Source organism: Ambystoma mexicanum, chromosome 10 (assembly GCF_040938575.1).
Source record: "Ambystoma mexicanum isolate Mex_15411 chromosome 10, UKY_AmexF1_1, whole genome shotgun sequence".
Lineage (NCBI taxonomy): Eukaryota > Metazoa > Chordata > Amphibia > Caudata > Ambystomatidae > Ambystoma > Ambystoma mexicanum.
Genome location: NC_090932.1, coordinates 740,064,447 through 740,090,225, shown reverse-complemented (window position 1 = coordinate 740,090,225; position 25,779 = coordinate 740,064,447). Strand labels below are relative to the sequence as shown.

At 45.9% G+C, this 25,779-nt stretch overlaps 1 protein-coding gene across 1 annotated transcript in view; it reads right to left on the bottom strand.

Moving 5' to 3' along the window:
* Positions 1-25,779, bottom strand: part of SELENOT (selenoprotein T) — a 188,257-nt gene that overhangs the window by 81,327 nt on the left and 81,151 nt on the right. The window contains exon 2 of the mRNA XM_069618379.1: positions 6,864-6,974. Within this exon, the coding sequence (XP_069474480.1) occupies positions 6,864-6,937 (74 nt within the window). The 5' untranslated portion in view covers positions 6,938-6,974. The remainder of the gene's footprint in view (positions 1-6,863; positions 6,975-25,779) is intronic.

Below are 25,779 nucleotides of genomic sequence, written 5' to 3'. Positions count from 1 at the left end.
GTCGACAGAACCTTCGAGGAAGGTTTGGAGGTCATAGTCCTACTCGAGGGTTCGAGACGCGCTCGAGAGGTTTCCTTTGCCGGGTACTGCGACTCGCAGCGTTTTTGACCTTCCGGTCTTTCGACCAGAGCATCGCTCTAGGCAGTCTTCGAGGGGGTCGAGGCCGCTTTCTCGAAGACGCTCATCATATTTTTGCGGAATTCCTCCCATTCAGCCCGGGAACTATGTTTCGTGGTGCAAGGGATTCTCTTTGGCGAAACAGAGCAAGAGGAAGACGGAGAAGGGGATCTTCGACGTCTCCTCTTCGAGTGCTTCGATCTCGAGGAGTGATGGGACCCACTCCGAGACCTGGAGCGCGAATGGTGACGAGGAGACGAATGTCTCGACTTCGTCGACAAAGAAGAAGCTTTAAAAGTCTTACCTTTCTCCAGCTTCCCCCTACGCTCCTTCAGGGCCTTAGCTGTCATGGACATACAGTCCTCGCACTCCGAACAATGGTGTTCAGCTCCCAAACACCACAGACAAACTCTGAGGGTCAGTCAGCGACATCCTTTTCCCCACAATCTCGGCATTTTTTGAAGCCGGATCGAGGAGTTGTCGGTTCTGACGAAGAAGCCATCGAGTACGGATCGAATAACTCGAGGTAAATAGGTTTAACCTGACAAAACTGAGCAACGGTATTCCGAGGCACTGAGTAAGCGTGGAAAAACTGAACTGAGCAACGGACGCTGCGCGCGGCCTTTATAGGCAGGATGACGTCGATACAGCGGCTGTCGAGGGACATCGACTCGGAGGACGTCGACGCGCAGCGCCCTCTAGAGAAAACATTTTCCGAGGCCAGCAGAGCTGGAAGGAGATATCTAAGATGAGGAATACGTCGGAGGACACAATCCCTTCGAAAGTAAAATAGTTTTCATGTTCATGTAATTTTCACACTGTTGAAAATTCTATGCTTCAAGAAAAGACACCATCCTTTTTGCATTTAAACTAGACTTTACAGAGTAAAATTAATTCATGAGTAATGAAGAATATTCAAATCTGTAAGTGCTACAAAAGTAATCTATTTTGGAGTTCTAAAGAGACTTGAATGGCTTAGTGGCAACATGTACTAAAGAATCACTAAAGTTTTCAGAATATTTAATATAAATAACCTCCAAGTCTTAACAGAGGTTGAAGAGGTAAAGACGTTAGTGCATGTTAAAAAATAATTTAAGAAAGGAAATGTATACTAATGCATAAGTAACCAAGTATATTTGTTTACTACAGATACCAGAGCCTACTAGAGGGTTGCAGGGCAGCAGTGTCATTTGTGATTTTCTCCAATTTCCCCTTTCTTGGGGTTCTCAGCTCAGCTTTTATTTTAGGGTTGAGAGGTGAGCTCCTGGTGAGGGTCTGTGGGGCCAGCATCAGCTCCTGTGGAATTCCGTCAACCCAGACCCTGACAAATTGATCTTGATAGAAGACTCATGCACATCCCAGTACTCATTCCGCAGCCAATTTCAACAGTGTACTCTGCAGCCAACTCGTTTTACTCCCTTTCTCACCAGTTTTTTTAAATGTATTTTATTTATTGTGTCTTAGTACAAATGTACTTTTAACACAAGAAAACAATGCACAACCAGAGCTTGAACACTTAGGAGGACCTGTTAACAGCACAGATGAACTGGTGTTGCTCATGTTGCACAGGGAGAAACATCTGGAAAAATCCATGGGGGCCCAAACTTGGATCCTTTTTGTCCCTGGCTAGGCGGAGGAGAGGTCTGTCACGAAAGCTCAGGATTCTTGCGATGATGAGACAAGGAAAGTCCCCTGGTTTTGGTTTGGGAGTGAGGGCCCAGTGGGCACACAACTGCAAATAAGGGGGAGAGCATGGGGCACCTAGTACATGATTGAGGAGATTAACCACTGCCTGTTCCATGCCCCGAAAAGTGCATCTTCCGGGACACCTACTCTTATCCAGAGGATGTCCTTATCCAGAGGATGTCCTCAAGTCTTTAAAATCAATACCCAGAAGGCACAAGTCTACAAAGTGTTCTGCAGCTTCTAAAAGGTCATTATGCTGCAGCTGGTTATCCACAGGGAATCAGCCACTGGTTGGTCAATACGGTCTGGAGATTGAAGGATATATACATCATCGTCATAGTATTTGTCTGTATACTCCATGCCCCCTTGGTCTGCAAATGAGGCAGGGTTTTGCGAACCTGTAGTGTCATAGTATAGGTCAGACAAGTCTTGATGGGTAGAGGTACTAGGTTGGTTGCGTCCAGGCAGGGCTCTTAGCGTTGGGCTGCTTGTTAGCTGCTTCGCCTTCAAGGGGCACCTGGAGGTTGGTAAGTTGATCTGAGTGTCGATCAAAAAGCAAAACTAGACTTGGGGTACTGGAGACTACACCTAGAGTCTTCAAGTCCTTATGCAATAGGACTCGACCAGGTACTTCAGATGCACACTAACAGGAATTATTACAGTCATGCTATTACACTGAATGAGGGCTGGAAAAATGGGGACCATTTGGATAAGGCATGCAGCAAATTTAGTGGGACCTTTGGGTGCCTTAGCTAAATCCTCTGGTTTGAAGAAACTTCATCAAACACCAATGCTGGCTTCAGTGTCTAATGGCAGCAGTCTCCTGGCCATCTACAAGTGCACTGCCCTTGTAATATTTGTTGTCAGGGATAGTATTAGAATCATCAATATTCTGTTCCCACAGACCCAAGGGCACTATAGAAACACTAGCTTGAACTTCAATGGGTTCTTCAGTTAGTAGATGAAAGTGAGCACCCGTCATCATGATATTTTATTTATAACGCGCTTGTACACAGGTGTTTCAGAGCGTGACCAGGCGAAGGGGGGGGGGGGGGGGGGGGACAGGGGAGAAGCAAAAACACAAACAACAATCTTACTAGGCCCAGTGACCAGTGACATTGAGAATGCGCAAGTGCATGGGGAAGGTGAAAAAGGGGAAGTGCAGAGCATAGGAGAGACCAAAATAAATAGAAGTAAAATGTTAGCGGTGGTAGTGCAGCCTGTAAGAGGCAAAGGTGCTAGGTTAGTCAGATGGGGTGTATCAGATAAGTGCAGAAGAAAAGTGGGTGGGGGAACTGTATGGGTACAGATACAGGCCCCAGTGCAAGGGGTGGCCCAGAGGCAGAACAGGATGATGGCAGGGTGAGCAGGTACCTGGGCCCGAAGGACAGAGGGTGGCCAGGTGCACAGTGCCGAGGGAGAGGGCAGATCAGCAGGGGAGAAGCGGGGCAAAGGCAGAAGCGAAGAGGAAGATCTTGAGGAGCTTCCAGTACCGTGGAGGATACTCCTCAAGTTTCAAGGTGGCAGGGAGGCAGTTCCAAAGGGAGGCCGCACACAAAGACAGATCTACCTCCAGCTCCAGCTCGTTTCTTTGAAAAAAGACTGACCCTGAGGGAGTTCGAGGTAGAGGAGCGAAGGGCTCAATAGGGGAGGTATTTATGGAGGGATACTTGAAGGCATTTTGGACCCAGGCCCCAGAAAGCCTTGTGGACAATGCATCCACTGGGAGCCAATGAAGGGATTTCAGAGCTGGAGAGATACGATCCCAGGGCTTGAGGCCAAGGGCAAGCCTCGCAGTCCTGTTCTGGATTAGTTGTAAAGGGCAGAGAGTGGAGGCAGGTAGATTTAGAAAGAGGCTGTTACAGTAGTCCAACCTAGACAGAATCAAAGCTTGGGAGACAGCGAGCTTCTGAGGGAAGGTGAGGAAAGGAAGAGTACCTCTAAGGAGGTGCAGCAAGAAGTTTGACTTTTTAGAGACATCAGAGGTGTGGGGAGAAAATGTGCGAAGTCTAAGATGACCCCAAGGTTCTTAGCTTTGCAGGTAGGGGCTGGAGGAGAGCCAAGGGAGGCCGGCTAGAGGGCGAGGGGAAAAGATGGAGGGTGTACCAATGAGGAGGATCTCAGTCTTGTTAGCATTTAAACAGATCGTTGGTGGCACACCAATTTTGAATGGCGATGAGACAGTCGGAGATGAGGGAAAGAGGAGGTGGCTGAAGGAAGCCTGAAAATTAGTTGGGTGTTATCAGCATAGCACCGTAAATTTGAGCAGAAGATGAAAATGCAGTATGTGAGAGTTGCCAGGTATTCGTTGAAAAGCCAGGGCAAGAGGTTAGACCCCTGGGGGGCACCACAGGTAGAGAGGGAGATAGAAGATTAGGAAGGACCCAAATTGTACCTGGGAGGGTCGATCAGAGAGAAAAGAGGTCAGCCGGGCCAGAGCCTGATCAGTGATACCCAGGATGTCACAGAGACAATTGAGCAGAGTGGTATGGCTGATTGTCGAAAGCAGGAGAGATCAAGTAGGATGAGGACAGAGGGAATGTTAGAGTCAAGATTGGAGAGCAGGTCTTCACGGATGTTGAGGACAGCAGTTTGTGCTTCTTGCAGATCTGAAGCCAGATGGTGGTCGCGGAGAGAGTGCCAACAGAGTCAGAATGAAGGTTAAGCTGAGAGATGGCAAGCTTTTCCAGGAGCTTACCCAAAAATGGAGTTATGGAAATTGGGCAATAGTTAGCCAGGCAAGAAGGATCTGCTGTGGGTTTCTTGAGGAGAGGATGCCCAAGGGAGTGCTTCAGAGGGGAGGGGAAAGACCCAGAGGCAAAGGAGAGGTTGCAGAAATCGGCAAGGGCCGGAGAAAGGGTATAAATGTGGTCCTTGATGGTTTTAGAGGAACAGAGATGGACCTGTTTTGATGAGGCTTTCATGGATCGGACTGGTCTAGCGACCTCATTGGGGGAGAAGAGAGGAAAGGATGAGAAAGAGGGAGGGGGGTAGCTGAGGGTGGGTCAGCGAGGAGAGGGGTGAGGAGTGTGAGGAGGAGAGAGTGGACAGGATGTCCTTGGTTTGAGACAGTGTGCGGCAAGGGCATTGCAAAGAGCCCGATAGGCGAGAGGAGGGGTGGATACTCCAGAGAGTCTGTATTGCCTTTGGAGCAGGCGGTAGGCCAGTTTGTCAGAGGATTGGAGCTTCTTCCTCAGAGATGAAGGCTAAGGAAACAGATTGGAACCGCAAAGGTTTACCGTTAGATCTGGGACCCCCTTTCACATGGTCACCAGACCCACGAACTACACATTTACCAACGCTTTTCTGGAATGGGGGTGTTTGGTATCCTCCCTCTGATTTGGCTCCAGACATTTCACTAGACTTGTATGGCTTCCCTTGGTATTTACCCTTATGTTTTTTGTGGCCCTCTTTGGATGGTGGCGGATTGAATTTTCTTGACCTTCCTTTTTGTGAGTGGCCATGTTGGCTACCCCCAAGTCAGCAGCTTGTGCTAGTTTCTTGGGATTCAGCAAGGTGCCGTCTCAGCTCAGGGGAGCAGGCATCAAATATATTTTTAAGTAAAAATACATTGCTCATTCCTTCAAGAGTTTACTTTATAACCCTTTATCCAGCCATCTAAGTTTTTCAGGCATTCACACACCCAGGAAGCCCAAGGGGTAACATCCTTTTTCTTACAGTATCTGACCGTTGACTAGCTCATAGTTCTTTGTCATCAGCATTCAATTCCATGCCAGAATCACAGCCATTCTGGGGGAGCCTACACAACCCAAGAAACTTAATTATTTCCACTAACATTGCAAGCCAGAAGTGAATTCAAATGTACCCAACCAATCCAACACATCCAGCTTTGGATCATACATGCACATCACCTCTTTCGGTAGGCGAGGTCTCTTGGGCCTCACAGACTGAAAAGACTCTGAAAAGGAAGCAGAGTCAAGGGACATTTACTTCATGTCATTCATGCTGCATTTCCCTTTCCCATCTTTCTTTGTCCTTGTCCTCAGACTGTAATATTAGCTTTCTGAATACAAGCTCAATTCTCATTTTTTCCAAGAGGTATTCTGGGCTTTCATTGTGACCCAGCGGGGTCAAGGTAGGAGGTAACGGAGGTACAGGAGAAGGCTGTGGAAGGTGGTTGGCAGACCCTTGTGAACCCTGTTCACCTTCTGTTCCATTTGACAGATTAGAACTAAGCTCTAAACTTTAATTATCAGAATACTCTTACATAGCAATGTTGGTAGTGGAGGTTATGGCCTACTACAGGTTTTTCATGATTTAACAAATTTATCAACAAGTTTTTTCCCCTTACAACTCAGGCCCATTGGGTTACATGAATCGTTCATTTCTACTGTAAGTGCAACAAAGGTCTGTTCATTAAAATTATCCATGTTCAGTTATAAGTGTCTTTTCTAGTAGAGCTAGCCTTGTGGGTGGTATTCTTAGACAAATGTGTAACCACTCTATACCAATCCCATTACCTGCCACCAGTGTTGGCTATGTTTTGCTGAACGCCAACTGGTGTGGGACTTCATAAGACTCATCTCTTAGTATTAGGGACCCAACTCTTAATATAGCGGTTTGCTTTCTTCGGTGCCTTAGTGAGGCTGAATAGTGGTTTGAGTGGTGGCGAGCCTTCTTTGCCTGCGCCGACATTGGCTTAGGGGCGACACAAGTAATCAAGAAGCCTGCTAGGAGCAGATTAGCCAGCAGAGGTATTGTGCGCCTCACCCATAACATTAATTTGGCAAGGGGCATTCTGTACGCTCGAACTATTTTAGCAAAAGGAAAATTCAGTTATCACAGCATAATATATTAGAGCAGGGCTTCTTTACTGTTTATACATTATATAAGCAGGGAGGAAAGTTCAACCGTTAATTTTTAATTTAGTATTAACTGGAAGGCATATTATTTGAGGACCGGGGTGGACAGTTGCCCTGGGATAACAGCTTACACTGATGAGTTTAGAAGTGGCTGCCATTTGAAAACAGAAATACTACACTACTTGGATAGGTATTATCCAATACCCATCTTAAAAAGGCCATAATTCAAGCACTTACCTATAAATAGGCTGAGGGAGGTAGTTTTCCCCTTCGATGCGGATGTCTGGGTACCGCTGGCTAATTACCCGCATGTACTCTTCAAACACCCGCCGGTAGCCTCAGGATACGCTGCAGAGGAAAAATAGTCAATTTAAAAAACATGTCATAACTGTACAATTCATTATGCAAATATATTTTCTTTTACATCATTTATGAACAAAGCATAATCTTGAGAGCGACGTGCATTATAAATCACAAGATTAACTGTGGGCTTGAAAAAGAAGACATTTCAAGAATGGTGAAGTGGACTTGGGAGGTTGAGAATTCTTTTTAAATGAAAAGAATCTTCCATATTACAATGTTATGTTACATGGCACCTCGAAGGACTGTGGGATGAAAGCCTTCCGGAGGACAGATGCGAAGTAGGATTCTAAAATGCTTGTTTGCATTTTTTATCCAGCACAAAACATAGGTTGGGTAGGTATCTGATCGCAACCCACAGAAATCAGAATAGTGAATGGATGCTGTGACTATCAGGCGAGTCAATGCTTAAGGAAGAACAATTAACAACAAATGTTTATGGGTTTTGGTAATGTGCCTGATAGGGAGAATTTTAATTTAAGTGCTAAAATCCTCCCACCTTGGAGATCTTAAAGGAATGGTTTGCCCAAAAATTTTTATTTCAAAAATAGATAGGCAACATAAAATAAAAAAACGATTGCCGTTTTTTTTTCTTCGAAGTCCCTATGTAAAATTGAGCAATTCAAGCTCAAAAATTGAAAAAGCAAGCACATGGGCGCATCCATTTTGTGAAATGGCTGCCCGCCTGTGCTGGCTTTTGCGACACTAATGAAGTAAAAGCCAGCCAGCTGTAGTAAACAAAAGCTACCACTGGGTGGCTTTTCCTTCATTGGTGCCAGGACTCGGAGGACGCGGACCGGAGACTACAGGCAGAAAAGCTGCAGCTGCATCTCGGTAAGTGCCATTTTTTTTATAAAAATTAAGCACTAGCTGCATTTTTTTTTCTAAGTTTTCCAGGCTGGAGGAGCCCGGGAAACTTGGAAACAAAACCGCAGCTTTAAAAACGTATTTGTGTTTGCAGTAGCTTTTGAAGCGACTGCAAACAAATACGTTATTGTGTTTTAAAATGCTGCGGTTTTTCTTTCCAAGTTTCTCAGGCTCCTCCGAGCCTGAGAAAGCTGCGGTTTATTTCCAAGTTTTCCGGGCTCCTCCAGCCCGGAAAAACTTATCTTTTGTTTACTACAGCTGGCTGGCTTTTCCTTCAATAGTGCCGCAAAAGCCAAAGCGAGCACAGCAGCGGGCATCCATTTCACAAAATGGATGCCCCGATGTGCTATCTTTGAGCTTTAATTGCTCAAAATTTTACATAGGGACTTCAAAAAAAAAAAAACGCCAATCGTTTTTTTTTTATGTTGCCCATCTATTTTTGAAATAAAATTTTTTGGGCAAACCATTCCTTTAAGACTTCAAACTTTTAGCCCTGGAGTGAGTGAGACCTTTTTCTCACCGTTTTTACTGGATTTGGACTTTATGTTCACTGTTTTTGGAGTCGGACAACCTCCACAGGCATCTGATTTTTGTAAGGTGACACAGCACATTCGGTGCAGTGTCACTGAGAAATCCTTTACACCTCAAGGTTTAAATGCCCGTTCTTGTGTGAACTACAGTTCACAAGAATAGTAAAGTGAAGTGAAATGGACTTGATTTACCTCTTCTCTTTGTAGGTCAAGCCCTCACCATCTTATGCGCAGTTTTGGGGGGTTAACACCTAGCCCCTAATCGTACTTTCCCATGTAACATTTGTACGTTACCCTCAGTACTTCAAATGGCTGGTGGCAGTGGTTTAATTTTTCCTGCCATTGTGATTTTCTACCACAGGCTGAACGCTCAGCTGCAGTACAGCACCCATGGGGGTCCATTGTGTCAAAATGGCCCGGTTGTCTTTTTTTCGCAATTGTCTGTTTGTGAGATCCTTCTTGGCTTTTACTCTGTGCATTGAGACAGGTTGGAGTCCTTTGTCGGGCTTCAGCCCGAAGCCCGCCCTGGGTCCAGTGCGTCTGGAAGGACAGGATGTGAGTGAGGGTCCAGAAACTCCTCTGACCTTTGCCTCTAGGAATATCTGAATTAACTAGTCCAGATTGGCCAGCTGCCTATCCTGGCGGGTCAGTGGGACCAACTAACCCAGAGACTAACTCCACTGGACCCCCATCCCAGTCTTGCTGTGCCCTCCGTTGCTGTGAGCACAATGCCTCGGTTAGACTGTCTGTAGTCGAGTGCAATGTCTGCTGCGGAACAAATCCAGCTCAAAGCTGCAGGAGCTTCCGAAGGACCCAACAGAAGCAGGACCTCCAGATCCAGTGTCCCCTCACCAGAGTGCAGGACCGAGGGAGCGAAGAAAGTACAACCGGTGTCCATGGCCCGCATCAGTGCTGTTAGTGAAGTGCTGAAACTGCGAAGTGCTGCTTAACTGAAAAGAGCCTGTAGCTGCCGAAGACCTCCCAAGTACCGCCGCAGGAGCCCTCCAGACGTCGTCCTTGTCCCCACGACTGAGGCTCAGGAACCAGGGTCTGCACCGCTGTAGCAAGACAGAATCCAGCTGGACCACTTCTTTTTAACCAGAGGTATTGTTTAGGCTTGGGGTACTTCCCTCATTGCCTGCAGCTGTGCTTTTCTCACATGGGCATTGCCTTGGCTCACCTTTATCAAGTTGACCTCAACTCCCTTCTAACAGGCTTTACAGCTTGTGATCCTACAGTTATTCTTCTGAAATTCTCTAACTTTCTGCAATACTTTTATCCAAGAAGTGCAGATACATAGATGTGGCCTAAATTACTTTGGCTGTCCTGGCTCCCTGAAGGCACACTTCTACTCCACTGACTTCAATATTGTTTGTCTGTCATAGGTGGTAGCTTGTTGTATACTGCTACTGCTGGGAAAGGCTTATCTAGACTTCATTGATATTTAGTTGTCCTAACCTTTTCAGTCCCCTAACCTTTCCTTTCAGCAAACTCAAAATCCACAAAGTATACTAGTGTGATATATAAATGCCATTACTGTCCTTGAAATCACCTCAGGGTGTAGGAATTGTGTACTAATGTTTTTAATGCCAGCAGAAGATACTTGTACCCAAGACATAAAATGAGCAACAATACAGCAGTTTTGTATACCGCTGAAATATGACAGTGAGAAATGTAAGGCCTTGCAAATTGTTACTGTAAAATGGTGCATGTCACCACAAACCCACTTTAGTTTGGCACACTGCTGCCACCCAGAGGCCAGCCATGCACAGTGAAATTTTATTTGTCATTTACTGCAAACAATGTAAAGTTTAAATAAGTTTCCAACATCCCCTGCAAATGGTACCGGCCCTTCTTAAAACCTACTCAACTACGCAAGTGGGCAGAAATACTTTGCGAGCTCTGGGTGTGTGTCTATAAAAAAGGATAGCTGCATGAATGGACAAATGCTTTTCCACAAAGTCAATGTCAGGATGGGTCTCCCCTGTGTCTAATTCGAAATGCGCTGCTGCTTTGCGCAACAGTGCATTGAACGTAGACTGATCATCTATGGGAGATGTGTTTCTAATAGGCGAGTCCTTGGGAGGAGATAGGGTAATGGCATCAGGGTCAGAGTACGTTGATGGGGACTGCCAGGAGTGCGAGGTAACTGCCTCTGGTTCTTCTTTGAAGCCCCCTGCACCTGTATCTGGATTTTCTTCAAAACCCTCTTCCTCTAGGTTCTGTTCGTCCTCTACACCCAAAAACTCAGTCTTCCTGAAAAAGTTGTTCCTCTTAAGTGAGGTCATACACATCTATAGAAGGATTGATCAGCCTAGGAAATCTGACCCTGGGGTCATCCTGGGGTCCTTCTCTTTGCCTTTTGGGTGTTAGTAGGTTTTGGTTTCCCAAAAACCTTTCCATCTTCTCCATACAGAAATGGAGTCTTTCCAGGGTTTCATGGGGTACCCCTGAATAGTCTAGGGGGGGTGAAATTAGTGTCTTCTCCCTGGAAACGCTTTGAACGTTCCCACAACGTCGAAGAAAGGTTTCCGTCGCCGTCTAAAAAGCCCTCCGGTAGGCTAGGAGTCCCTCTAGATGAAGGGGGCAGTTCCTGGCTCCCTTTCGGCGTGTCCGTAGCAGTTTGTGCGGTATTCGACGTGTCTTTCGTTGTCCGCCTATGGGTATCGGCGGAAACAATTCTCGCCAGGCTCTCGACAACAACGTTGTCTGTGGAGGTCTCTGGTCTCGACGTTATGGGCGTTGCGTGTTGTACTGCGACGGGCGCTCTTACATGGAGCATTACGTCAGATGGTTTGGGGGTAGCGCCTGTATCTGTTGAAAGCCCAGTCGCTGGTCACGGCTGCGTTGGCGAGTGGGGGCTTTAGAGTCTTACGGTCTGAGGTAGACGCCGGAGTGCCCTGCGTCTCCTTCTGCGCTGATGGATTCTTCGTCTTCGACGAAGAGCCGTGGGTTGTGTGCTTATGCCTATGAGTCTTTTGTGCGTCCTTGTCGCCGGGGTGTTCATCCCCATAAGCAGGGCGTGAGCCGAGCCCGTTGGGGCTGGGGACGGACGTAGAGGACCGCGAGCGCTCCTTCGGGGGGTTTAAGACTTCCGCAACGGAGGTCGCGTTATCACCTTCCTCGTCACTTTCCTTGACGGCGGCGGGTGAGGAACCGGACTTCGACATGACGTAGTCCGCCCACCTCTTGACTCTACGTTCTTTTAGAGGTCTGGGTTTTAGAAGCTGACAAGCCGAGCAGCCGTCTTCCTTATGATCGAGGGGCAAGCAACGATTACAGAGCTTATGTTTGTCCTTCCAGGTGTATTTGCCCTTGAAGCGCGGGCAAAACCTAAAGGGTGTCCTCTCCATAGCTGAGGCAATAATTAATGGTGATAACAACCCCGAGGGAAAGGGAGGTGAAAGGGAAAGGCATTCTCAAGAGAAGACAAGAAAGTTCGACCCCCACTCTCCCTACTGTATGTTGGCCGGCGAGGCCAGGCCACGTGTTCGGCAGCGCCGAAGGATCTCCTCCGTCTCGTCTCCTCCGTTGAAGGTCTTGCTCGGCGGAGAAACAGCTTCACAGCTACGTCGAGGGGAGGGATTTATGTATTAATATTAATAAGTGGGGACCGAGGTCCAGGAAATATGTTTCGCAATGAAAAAAACAATCTGAGGGACCTTGACGCATGAGGGATTGTGGGTACACCGCACGTCACTATAGGGATAGTGTTACAGACACCTTGTCGACGTCCCTTTTCTACTACGAAAAACAAAATGCAATACTCCGCAGTGACCACTGGATGTCGGACCTATGCACAGCATGTGATTCTAAGCAGATTAACAAACATCAGAAAAATAGATATGATTAAAAGGTTCTTTAAAACAGTTTGGCCAGCTCCCTCTACTTCAGGAGCAAATATATAATGCAATCATAATCAGATAGCAAAGTGAGCTCTGGAGGCTAACTACAGTGTACAGTTTTGCAGTAGGTCTGTAGATGTACAGACTGGATGCAACTATTGATAGCTACTTTAAGTAAATATCAAGATAGTATTTTACATAATGAATACACAATGCCAAGTAGAGTGGAAGGCAGAGAACTGGGCAAACTAGGCAGAATATTGATGTTTGCGGCCATCTCACTTTAGCGGGTATAAATGAACACGGTAAGATAGAACGTCAAGGAGTATGGGATCAGCTCATGGGTTGAGCACTAGTTGCAAGCTGTATGTAACCAGCAGGCCACAGGACTAGGTTTGCCATCAAAGCATTTGGCCGCGTGGTCATGTACATTTTCAAAGGTGTCCACTCATCAATATGATGAGACAGATTTAGATACACTGCACTGTAAAGCATTCAGCCAATGCAGTGTTTTACAGTAGCAATACTGTAATTATGCATTATGTAAACTACTACATTTTTAGAAAAGGAATTGAAAGACTTTAAATGACTAACACATACTGGTCTTTGGCAGACGATACAGTTAGTTTAACAGTGTTACCCTGATTTCTGGTTTGCACTTTGAAAAATAAAATGTGCGTAGCACTGTTGGCCCATGAATGAAGGGGATGAAATACTGCTGCACTCTCTTCCCATTACCCCCCCCCCCCTTTTAACTTGCAGTGAACAGAGAAAAGAGGGTGGAGAGGGCTCTGAAGGCAAGAGAGGACTGCAGGGTGAGCTGTGCTTTCATTGAACATGGTAACTTAAATAGCTAACTTTGCTACACAAGTGCCATTTTAATTACCAAACCTATAGAAATGCATAGCAAATTGCTCTGTGACACTGCTTATTTTATGCCTTGTTTTTTTAAAGAATGCTTAGTTATTTAACATCTTTTTTTTAAATATGTATAACTGAAACCTTCAGTGTAAGTGTTACTTGGGTACTTGTATTTACGAATTTCAGTTGTACAGCTCTACAGCTCACATTTACCCCTCTTGAGATGGGCCTTGCTGCTCAGTCACACTACCAACGGTGTGCATTACAGACCTATACCAAAAGGTGGGTTACCGAATACCAAGCAGATAAGTATTGTGTAGTCTCACAAAGTGTGAATGCACCAATTCTTACCCAACTGTGCCCACCGCAGACAATGCTATTTCGCAGCTCCTCCAGAGCGAATGTGAAGATGAGGTGGAATCGGATAGTTTATACATTTTACAGGCGCAAGAAGGATGCAGATCAGTAAAGTGCAAAGGGTAAGAGAAGTGGAGAGAAGAGTTACTATTTTGCAATTGCATAAAACAATGTACAGGGGAGCACATAGAAACATCAAAGGGTTAAGAGATTCCCAGAAGCAATGCTCCAAAGGAAGGAAGTTGCATAAGTATATTTGGTCAACAGTTAAGGTCAAGCGATTATGAAAAGGAAGGTCTTCAAACTTTTGCGGAAGTGAGATGTAGTTTGTGACCTTTGATGGCTATAAAGAAAAGAAGGTGGAGTTTTTCCAGAGAGCAGAAACAATGGCATCAGAAAAATGTGGAGCGAAGATTTGTTCTGTCAAAACAATTTTTTTAAATAATGGAACCACAAACACTTAAGAATGTTAGCTTTTTCAACCATAAAAAGGTGACAAGAACATATATGATAATTTCATGAAGAGCTCAAAATACGGCCGCTGCACTTTAGACCTTTAAAGGGATAAAACATATTTCCAAAAAAGAACCTCCATGTACAGGTTTGTTCAAGTGCTAACTACCATGTCCCAGTTGAAGACAAATGAAAAGAAAGAAAAAAAAATGTTGAACGCTTTAAAGTCTACTTTCAGAAAAATTCTACTTCAGAAGTAAGGCATCCAACATGGCTATCAGGATTTAACTGGCTATAGCTCCCTGGGAACAGGCATCAATTCCAGCAACCTCAAACATTCCCTGCAGTAGTCGGAACCATCGCCCATGGAGAAACAGCAATGAACAATGTTGAGTTGATGAAACAAAAGGCTACAAATCTTGTCCACGAGTCAACTTTTGGCTTGAAACTGTACAACCATGTAGAAACGAGAGTGCAAGCACCTTACTTTTTGCTCTTTCCTTTTCTCCTACTTTTGATTTTCCTGCCTGCCTGGTCTTAGATCCTTATTAAAGGGGTGCATGCAGATCGCAATGGAGGCTCCAGTCATCAAGTGGAGCAACCCCTGGTCCATCACCAAGGGCAGGCAGACAGGGGCAACTAACTCTCAGAACACTTATACCCCCAGGGTCCCATGCATCATGCACACAAGTGACATTCATCCAGCTCGTCATATATACCCATTACTGCCTTTCTTTACACTTCTCTCATCCTTTTCCTTACAAGAGCAGATATGGACATCCCAGCCGTGGACCCTATTACAAAAATGCTCCGATAAGCCGCTCCCCCAATAAACCACTACTTTGGTAGTGGTACACTGTGAATGCCAGTTTCCATACGATGATAGCATGCAGACCATTTTTAATACACAATTTTACGCCCCATAACCAAACAATAATTCAGAGATTGATCTAAGCAACTTCAGAAAAACAAACCAGATAAACAGATAAAGAAAGTAAAGTCAAACTATCTCAGATATAACGATCTTTTAACGATCTTGGCTATACAGGAGAAGACCGTCTTTAAATTGTAGCAAACCGATTTGAGCAACCTTCACAAAGGGGTGACGAAATATTCTTTCATGCTGTGCCTGAGGAGCCTATATACTTAGACAATACTCGCCACTCAAAGAACTGGACTCCGCTCTACAGAAAAGGAGTGCACCAGCCACTTGCATGAAGTGAAAACATGCCAATAGGCCCTCAAAAATAGGGAGTGAAAATATGCAAAGAATAAACATAGGACAGGGCACAAAATGTGCACTCACCGCATGCCATCGGCTACGGATATCCGACTCTCGGCGAGTAAGAAATGGTGTGCTGTGTGCATCTATTGAATTGAGGTAGCAAGCGACTGTGTGGCTGTCTAGTAGCTTATTTTTTGCTTCCTCCCCACACCCAGACATAGGAGCCTTCAACAGACCCAGCTCAACCAAAACATGTGCAAGTTGAACCAACATTAACATTAATACTGCTTATCAGAAGTAACTTTCATGTAATACGCATTAATTGATGTAAAGTATGGATTACAAAACTAGACATTTGTTTGAGGGAATGTTAGCAAAGTTTCTCTTTTTGCAACTTTCCCTTCATAGTTTCCCATGGAACCCTATTCCTTGTTTTTGATCCTGCCCTGTCTTTTTCAAAGGAAGTAAAGCCTTCAGGGTCAGTTAACTTTTGCTCACATGTTATGAGGAAACTGATCAGTTCTTCAGACTATCAGTACTGGGAAACGGTTTCTCTTTTGAATTCTTATATTTTTAACAATATGCACAGCACCTTACAGTGCAATCGTGATACTCCTGCATCACCCTAGCTTTTTACACATGATTTTGTTACTTTCATACGTGCATAAAGAGAAGCTGGTAGCAGCATTTTTGCTGCGTTTTGCATTATTTATGGTGCACATTCGCTTTTACTGCATACGGTGACTAAACTTGGCTTTTGCCTCAAAATGGACATGCCACAAAATGTTTGCTTGTTCTTTGGCCATATTGTAGTTCGGCCTTCCTGCCTTCTCAGGTCAAGAAAGTCCTTTTAAAAAGGTAATGCACTTGCCTGGAAAACTGCGGCTTTCGCAGGCTAGTGAGCCTGTGTGTGACCCCTAAGAAGGGGGCTGGGACTTTCTAGTCCCAGTTCACATCACTGGTGCCAGAAAGTCTGCTACTGGAGCAGATGTCAAACCAGTAGTTGTCCCTGATCGGACAACTACTCGATGTTTGAATGGTGCAGATCCTTACCCATTGTAATTTTAAATTGTAGTCATTTATATAGTGCCTTCTACCATTAGTAAACGTGCTTGTGGTGGGAACGTCCTCAGTGACCAAGTCCTGCCTTACAATGCGTGTGTGCATTTGGCCAAGATCCGGGATTAGATGAGCTGGCTGGGCTCCAGTAAGCAACCCGAAAGGTCAGGCATGTGGGTGCTATGGGAAGGTCACATGTTTGCGAGTGAGGATCGTTAAGTGACCAGCTAGACTGAAATGGTCGTAGGCCATACTGCATTCTTGAGTGGATGGATAGCTGTGGCAGATGTTCACTGAAGTGGTGCGTTTATATGTACCTAGAGCTCAGGTGGAGCAGGTCTCTGATGATGCTGTGTCATCTGATTGTCTGTGAGGGATGGTGGTGCGGGGGTAGGGGAGGTTCAGACAGCTACCCTCGTAGAGTCTACTAGACAGTAACAAGAGGCTACCTTCAAGTCTTAAGCGGTCGGTCCTAGTACATCTTAGTGTGACAGGCTACTATAGGGTCTAGGAAATGGATTTTCACCAAGCGCCATAGACCGGTTGCCTTTATAGTTCTAGTAATATGTTAAAAGTTCTTTAAAGGCTACCAACGGCCAACTACTAACTGCGATATCAGTATACCATGGCTAATTTAGGATCTTTAAGAGACTATCTTGGAGTGTAAAGAGCAGGCTAACATTAAGGGCGCAGCACAAATGTCCACTTTCAGTGGAATCTAATACAACACATTGGTGACACAAAGAACAGTCTAAATAATACTGTGGCACAAGTACAGTACCAAGTTGTTAGCCTTCAAAGTTCTTCATGTACAAACAAGTACTAGGCCTACCTAAATTTCTAATAGGTGCACTGCATGTGCTAGCCCACACCATTGCCTCCAAGGGTAAGCATGAGATCATCTTCATAGTTCTGAGTGGTAAATGTGCCGACCTTCACACGACTGAACACAAAGGAGTGCTAACTGCTAAGATGGCATTCTAAACTCCGACGACCTGGTGGACAGAGGTTTAGGAGGCCACCCTAGTTTAGTGGAATTGGGGAACCTTCTGGACAAACCAGACCAATCTGCGGTAGCTTGGCAGGCGGTCAATAGTCTCAGGAGGGGGTGGAAGTGATCGGAGGCCCACAATGAGCACACACAGTAAAACACCACAGATTACCCTTATACTTGAAAAATACATTTATTATAGGCCTTTATAACAAAACACAAATAAACCACAGTAATGATAAATCAGTAATCAAAAACGCTTTTCACTATGTAACATATACACAATAATGCATTTAGCCCAATGCTGATGAAAGGGGAGAAAATAACCACAACCTACAACAGAAGAGGCAAGTTCAACACAGATATCACATTAGGCAGTTCTTCAAAGTCAATCCATATCGTATGCATTGCAGCCCTAAGAAGTGAGGAGCCTTATGCTCAAAGTATAGCTGTGCGTTAACATCCGGTCATGCGTAAAGTGAAAAGTGAGTTCTCTTTAGAGAGCTGTCCAGGAAGGGGATTGAGGTGACTAAGAAACCCTATTCCTTGAGATTGGTCTACCCTTGCAGAGAGCGACATTCAGAGTTTCAGGAATAGCTGGGGAGCGCAGACTAGCCCAGCTAAGGCGAGTGTCTTTTGAGGGATTCTCGTGCGTAAAAACAGATTGATGTTCCAGGGGGCCACTGGTAAGTGATGCAAGTACTCGATGACCCTAGTCACAGTCCGGACCAAACTTTGTCCGTCAAGTCCACATCGCTAGTAGGTTTCACCCCTGCAGTTACAGGACGCTCCAGCTCTCAGAGGCTGAGGGACGGGACGTTCGTCCGTGAAGGGATATTAGCCTTTGCTCAGCTATCGAAGAAAATTCCAGAGCAGCACGTCTCAGGACACGGTGGTGCAGGTCTGCAGAACACAGCGACAGTCGCCACAGTGGGGCGACGCAGGGACCGCAAATGCTCGCAGTGTGGCACACTCTCATAAGTCGGGACCCAGAGGAGCTAGGACTGAGTTTTGGTGGGAGAGCGCCCAGGACCACAAGTAAGTAATGCCCAAATTCTCGAGTCTGAAGTACAGTGAGCTAAAAGCGATAGCTGCGGACTCACAGCGAGTAAGAACCACAGAACAGATTATCATGCTATGTTCTTTTGAGAGAGGGGCGCCTGCTACTTTTTTTGCATTCTTCAGACATACGTTGGGGTCAACAATCCCTCAAAGAAGACCAGGCTGTTGATGGGCCCAAAGACGACTCCTGAAGTGGCCCAGCATCCGTTCAGTGTCTGGCCCAGTGAAGCCCTGCTCCTCTGCCGGATCCTCAAAGAACGGAGCAGTGCTTCAGCCCTTGGGACTAGTGGGACCAACTAGTCTCAATGGCTGTTCGAGGATCCAGGTCTACCTCGCCAGAAGTATCGCTGTTCCAAGTTAGAGTCTGGAACATTGTTGGTCACCAGATTGTGCCACAAGTCACCTTCTCTATGAATTCCAATCTCCTACCTTCAAGGGAACCTGTCCTCGGAGGAGCTTTTGTGACCACAACCGAAAATGGTGATCGTTGCTAGAACTCACCATCCTTTAAAGTGGCACAAGGTGGCCTGCATCGTTGGATTCTGAATTTCTTCGCTGACAGGGGTTGCATCTTAAAGTTGAACCTGACCTGAATAAAATCCTGGAACCTGCAACTCCTGGGCACCTCTCAGCGGAACAAAAGGCCGAAGATCAGGCCCCCCATACGATCCATAACACCTGGGAAAATCAGAGTCTGCAGTAAGTAAGCATCAGTATGCCTGCTCCCAATCACCCACCTGTCCTCCATAGGATAACATTGGGAAGTCCCTATGTGGCCTGTCTTCCCTCACCTTTAGTCGTCAAGCCTGGGTTGGGTGTTCTGTTCCTGGGTTAACCTTGGGTCTGGAAGAAAGGGGGAGAACTTACTAGTCCTTGGGTACATTATTGTAGTACTTTAAAATAGTTTGATACGATATCACTACCACAAGCCACCACCATCCTTTTTAAACTCGTACCTCTGAAAAACACTGTTGAACCCCGTGACTTAGTGTTCGGACTGCTAAAATTAGGATATTGCACTAACTTCCCATCATTTTATTGAATTTACAGTATGTACCTGTATTGCTTGATATTAGTGAACCTAATGGTGAGTATATATCTGTATTGCAGAGTATATGTGATATTCTCAGTGTTTTATAAAGGCCCGGAAAAAATATTTTTCTAACAGACTGTCTAAATTGAAATAGTGTGCTATTCTATGTGGAATAATGGAGGGCCCCTGACCACACTTGCACTCTGAGACCAAGCTTGGATTGCTCATTAACGTACTGTGACAAATCTGGGACATTCGACCCTTCTCCCTTGGGGAGAGCCACCCTCTGTAAGGGGAGGGAGGTGAGCCCTCTAAGCAGGACCTCATTGGGAGTGACTCCCCTCTAGGGGACAAGGACTCACTATGAGGAATCCTTGCTTTGCATACATGGGATTGCATGGGAGTGCAAAGGACTTGCGGTTACTTCTGTTTGGAATTCAAACCATATTGACATTACTCCCATATCTATGTCGACATCCCCATGAACTCAGTAGCAGGAAAAAAAAAAAAAAAAAAACTCTCAAGAAAACACCTCACACCCCTTTGAAGTTCGGCATCGAGAATAATAAGACGAGGAAACTTGAATGGAGAAGAACTCCTACGCATAGGCGAGCCTCCAAAGTGCAAACATCCTGAAAGGGCAGAGCCGTGCTACACTGCAGAGCCAGCAGTAGCGTGAAGAATGGAAGAGGACAGCAAGACGCTGGAAGGCCAGCACCAAGAAGGGCGACATTGCTGAGATGGAGAAAGAACAGTCTTACCTGGTAACGGGACCATGCTGCAGCGGTGGAGGGGAGATGGGGTGCGCAGGGATTGGGGGTTGCAGCCCACTAAACGAGACCAGGGAACAGAGGAATTAATCCACCCTCGGTGCGAGGATCACCCGAACTAACAGGAAAATGAAAACACCAGAGACGATACCCCAATAGAACACACCCAAGGCAGAGAAGGTACCAGGGTTGCCCGTCACTGCACACTAGTAATCCATGTATTGAATTCTTGTGCTAAGCACCTGAATATTACCCCAGTCTTCATGCAGTATCCTGTTAAATATACTGGGGCTTTCAAGACCCTTGAGCAAACTAGTATGCTCATAGCGCCTTCCGCCCAGACTAAAGGCTGCGAGGTACTGGTAGTCTGAGTGAAGGGGCACTGAGAAGAAGGCATTTTTCAAATCCACAACAGTGAAGTGAGTTGCCTCTTTGGGGATGCTGCACAAAATGGATGGTGGATTGGGGACAAGAGTAAACTTTCTGTACTACGTCATTAAGGAGGCAGAGATACTAGATCATACTCCGTTGCCTTTTTAATGGGGTAAATGGCCGTTTTGCATGGTGAAGTGGAGGGTACTATGATCCATTGGTGTAGCAGGGCCTGTAGTGTTTCTCCGATTCCTTCCTCTGCCTCTCTGGAAAGCAGGTATCGTTTGAAGTTTGGGAGTACTGCCCCTGGTAATAAGTGCGATTTTTACAGGAGTCACTTCTTTCAGCATCCCTACATCGTGTGGGTTTGTGGTCCATAAATGTGTGGGGATATACTGCAGAATGAGGTGGTGCAACAACAGCCATGAGGGGGCTCTGAACTTTTCTGAATTGCACCATAAACTCACAGGGTAAACAAATCGAGGATGATCTTCCGATCATTGTTGCCAATGGCACCCGTAGGGGTCAGTACCCAGTACTACAATCCTTTTTGTAGACACTAGTAAATCTTCTAGGTCTAATTATAGTATTGTGCCAGCAACCAGCTCGAGGTATACTACAGGTTGAAAACTGAAGTCAGTTGGCACTCTCCAGCAGAATCTTGTAATCTGAGGGACGGCTTGTGCAAGCACTTTAATGCCATAAATGAACATGTCAGGGTTGACAGGGATACCTCACATTGCCACATCACTTGCCACAGCATGCATCATGAGCATTGCTCTTAGTATGCACATGCCAGGTGTGGCGCAGACAATCTTGGGTCTGTAAATGAGATCGTCATGTTCAACTTGCTAAGCAGATCTCTACCGAGCAAGTTGACAGGAGAACGGGGGCCCTTACGACCTTCCCTCCCACTTTGATGTTTAAATCTTTGGTGTATGGAAACGTTAAAACATCCCCAGAGAATACCTGCGTGTCGAGAGTCTTTCCTGATAGCAGGAAGTCACCTTTGCTGCTGCACAACTTTCTCGGCTCCGGAGTCCACCATAAACATTAACTGTTTGTTCCCCATCTCTGCCCTCACCAATGGTTCCTCTTCTGGATTTAGGGTCACTGACAGGACTAGACACACAAGTCAGGGTGTCTCTCCCAGGAAACGAGAAAGGGGCCCCCGCCCACACAAATGTAGCAGCTTGAAATAGGGCCATTAGGCGCAGTACAAAAAGTGGTTCTATTCTCTGCTGGCTATGGGTTAGGGCAGGGCTAGTAAGGTTGAACTGCCGGCTGCTGATGTTGCGGGTAGCAAGGGTCGGGGACCAGTGGGGTTAGCTGTGTGCAAGCCTGGTGGATCTCATAGTATCGAATGCATTCTGGGAGGTGGCCTTTGGAGGCTACCTGGATGGTAGAGCCATAATTCGGCTGGTTGTAGTTGTAATTCTCTCCCAGTCTGCTTTGACACTCGCTCGAGATATGCCCCCACCTCCCGCATGTCCAACACTGCCCTGGTCCCCCCTCCCCTTGGCCCTGGACCTCCAAATCCCCCTCCTCTAGGCCCTCGGAACCCACTTCGTCCTCGTCCTCCCTGCCACTGTGGTCCCGAAAATTGCTAGTTTCCTCCCCACTGCCGTTGTCCTCCTTCAGCCCACACTGTCGCTATTGTTGCCTGTACTGCATTTGAAATGCACCCTCCCTCTGTTCTGGAGAGGGCTCTGTCGATGATGCAGCCACTTTAGCTTATTTTAAACCAGATCTGCTTCCTCAGCCTGCCGTCTTTATACTGTTCCCTTCTCTCACCCTTTAATCCTCCTACAGTGATAGACTATGATACTTTGAATCTCGGGCCACCGCTTAGCTTCCAACCCAGCTATCTTGTCAAGTGCCTTCTTGTTCTGTTTTGTAACGTCTTCCGTTATACTTTGCTGTCAGAAAGGTGGACATGTGCTCCAGCGCACCTCGGACAAACTATCCATGCTCTGGCCAGGAGTGGGGCGCCCCCCACCCACTCTTTAGCCTCGGTCACCCATTGATTGTGATATTTCTAAATCTTATCACAGTATAGGGGCAGGGGCTTGCATATACGGTCTAAGGGTGCGTCAGACCCATAGTCGTGTCTTGTGTGCATCTTGTAGTAGTGGGGCTGCCCGTATGGTACTGCGACACAGTTAAAACAATTAGTTTAAAACATGCAATTCAATCCTGCCTCAAATACGTGCCAATACTGACAATGAGCTCACAAAAACAAGTCCAATTCACTTTCCCCCGCCTGCCATTCCCCAATAGAGCTTTTTCACGCATTCACTGCACGCTCTCCGGATGCTTCCATATACGCACCCCTCCTGACAATTTATTATACTCCAAAAAACAAAACAAAAAAAACTAAAAACAAGCAGCTTAAATAACCACTACATTTCCCGAGCTCTCCAATCATACGGAGCTCTCATATTTTAGCCTCATTTTTTCCCACACTGGTCGAGACAGTGGCGCCACACATCTCCCCTCATTCGGGGTGGCTCCCTTTTCCTCTTATTCGGTTACCTTAATATCCTTAAAAAATTAAATAAAACAATCCATAAACAGATCCCCGTTAGGCAAGAATTGATGTAGTGACCCTGTAGGAGACTGAACACCACTTGTCCTCTTGGTATTAGGTTACCCACCTTTTGGTATAGGCCTGTACTACACAAGTTGGTAGTGTGACCGAGCAGCCAGGCTCATCTCAAGAGGGGTAAATGTGAGCTGTAGAGCTCTAGCAATGAAATTCACAAATACAAGTAGCCAAGTAACACTTACACTCAAGGTTTCAGTTATGATTATTTATCGAACATCAGTTTTTAAATAAGCATTCTTTTAAAAGGGCACTATAAGTAACAATCAAATATACTTTAAAGGGATGGTCTAGTAAACATTTTTATTTAAAAAATAGATAGGCAACATAAAAAAAGAAATACTAGCATTCTCCGTTTTAAAACTTCCTATGTAAAATTTTGAGCTATTCAAGCTCAAAATTCGCAAAAGCAAGCACATGGGTGCATCCATTTTGTGAAATGGAGGCCCTCCTGTGCTGGCTTTTGCGGCACTAATGAAGGAAAAGCCAGCCAGCTGTAGTAAACAAAGGCTACCGCTGGGTGGCTTTCCCTTCATTAGTGCTGTAGGCGGAGGACGGGGACCGGAGACCAGAGCAGGAAAGCTGCAGCTGAATCTCGGTAAATGCTATTTTTTTTTTTTTTTTTAAATAAGCACTAGCTGCGGTTTTTTTTCTAAGTTTTCCGGGCTGGAGGAGCCCGGAAAACGTAGAAATAAAACCGCAGCTTTAAAAACGTATTCATGTATACGGTCGCTTTTGAAGCGACCGCAAACATAAATACAACGTTGTGTTGGAAAACGCTGCGGTTTTTCTTTCCAAGTTTCTCAGGCTCCTCCGGCTCGGAGCCCGAGAGCCCCAAATGGTAAAGCAGATTCAGGCAGAAACAACGCGGCATTGCGGAAAACAACCGGGGAGCCCGAGAGCCCCAAATGGGAAATCAGCTGCAGGTAGAAACACTACGCGGCATGTAAACATAACCGCGTGTGTTTCTGCCTGCTGTGGCTTTCATTTTGGGTCTCCGGTGCTCCCTCCGAGCCGGAGGAGCCTGAGAAACTTGGAAAGAAAAACCGCAGCGTTTTCCAACACAACGTTGTATTTATGTTTGCGGTCGCTTCAAAAGCGACCGCAAACATAAATACGTTTTTTAAAGCTGCGGTTTTATTTCTACGTTTTCCGGGCTCCTCCAGCCCGGAAAACCTAGAAAAAAAACCGCAGCTAGTGCTTATTTTAAAAAAAAAAAATAAATGGCACTTACCAAGATTCAGCTGCAGCTTTCCTGCTCTGGTCTCCGGTCCCCATCCTCCGCCTACAGCACTAATGAAGGGAAAGCCACCCAGCGGTAGCCTTCGTTTACTACAGCTGGCTGGCTTTTCCTTCATTAGTGCCGCAAAAGCAAAAGCCAGCACAGGAGGGCCTCCATTTCACAAAATGGATGCGCCCATGTGCTTGCTTTTGCGAATTTTGAGCTTGAATAGCTCAAAATTTTACATAGGAAGTTTTAAAACGGAGAATGCTAGTATTTTTTTTATGTTGCCTATCTATTTTTTAAATAAAAATGTTTACTAGACCATCCCTTTAAAATACTTTTCCAGAATCAGCACAAATCTAGTAGATACTCTTTAGAGGTGCTTTTTACACATTTACTACACCCGGTTGGTGACATCATTCAAAAGGACAGTAATGCCATTTATATATCACTAGTACACTTTTCAGAATCTGAGGTTTGCTGCAAGGAACGGTTAAAAGGAACGAAAAAGAATAAACAGGTTCTCAGGGCATGCGAGTATACTTAAATCTTCCAATGAAGTCTAGACAAAACCTTTCCTAGCAATAATAGTACAAAGTTATCACCTCTGAGGGACATAAAATATCAAAGTCAAGGGACTAGAAGAGTCTGCAGGGAGCCAGGACAGCCAAAGTCAATTGGAGCACAGTATATGGAGCGGAGGCACCTTAGGTAAAAAGTCTTGCAAAGTTAAAACACTGTAGGGTCACAAGCTGTTACACTTGTGGAAAGTAGAGTTCAAATCAAATGCAACAGAAATAGCCACTTCAAGTCTCAACTGAGAAGACCAAAACTAAACACTCAGGTAAGTACCCCCAAGTCTGAACAGTACATCTGGTTAGAAGAGAGGTGCAACTGGCTTCCGTCTGGTTGCAGCGATGCAGATCCTGGGTTCCTGAGCCTCAGTCGTGGGAACAAGAGGGAGACCATCTGGAGGACTCCTCCGGCAGCAATTTGGAGGTCGGCGGCTGCTACAGGATCTTTTTGGACCAGCAGCACTACGCTGTTTCAGCACGTAGTAAACAGCACCACCGCGATCTTGGATGCCGGTTGGACTTCATTCACTCCTTGAGTCCTGCACTCTGGTGATGGGACTCTAGCTCTGGTCATCCTGCTTCTGGAGGGTCCTTAAGGAGACTCCTGGAGCTTCTGGCCAGATTGTAGACATTGCACTCTACTACGTATTTCTCGACCCCTGGCACTCGGTTCCTGCAGCAGCAAAGAAGTACAGCCAGTCGGGGAAGATGGTCCAGTGGAGTTCGTCTCGGGGTTAGTTAGTCCCACCAACCCTACAGAAGAAGTTGTCCCTTCCGGAACTCTTGTCGATCAGAAAAAGGATTGTCAGCACAGCAGCAGGGCTTCACCGGGCAATTCAAAGGTCCAGGAGGATCCAGCAAGCTTTGTTTTCTGTTTCATCGTTGGGTGTTCTTCCCAGTGGTCGACTCTGCCTCTAGTCCCAAACCCTCGCCTTTTAAGCAGGTTTCTCCCATTCATGCACA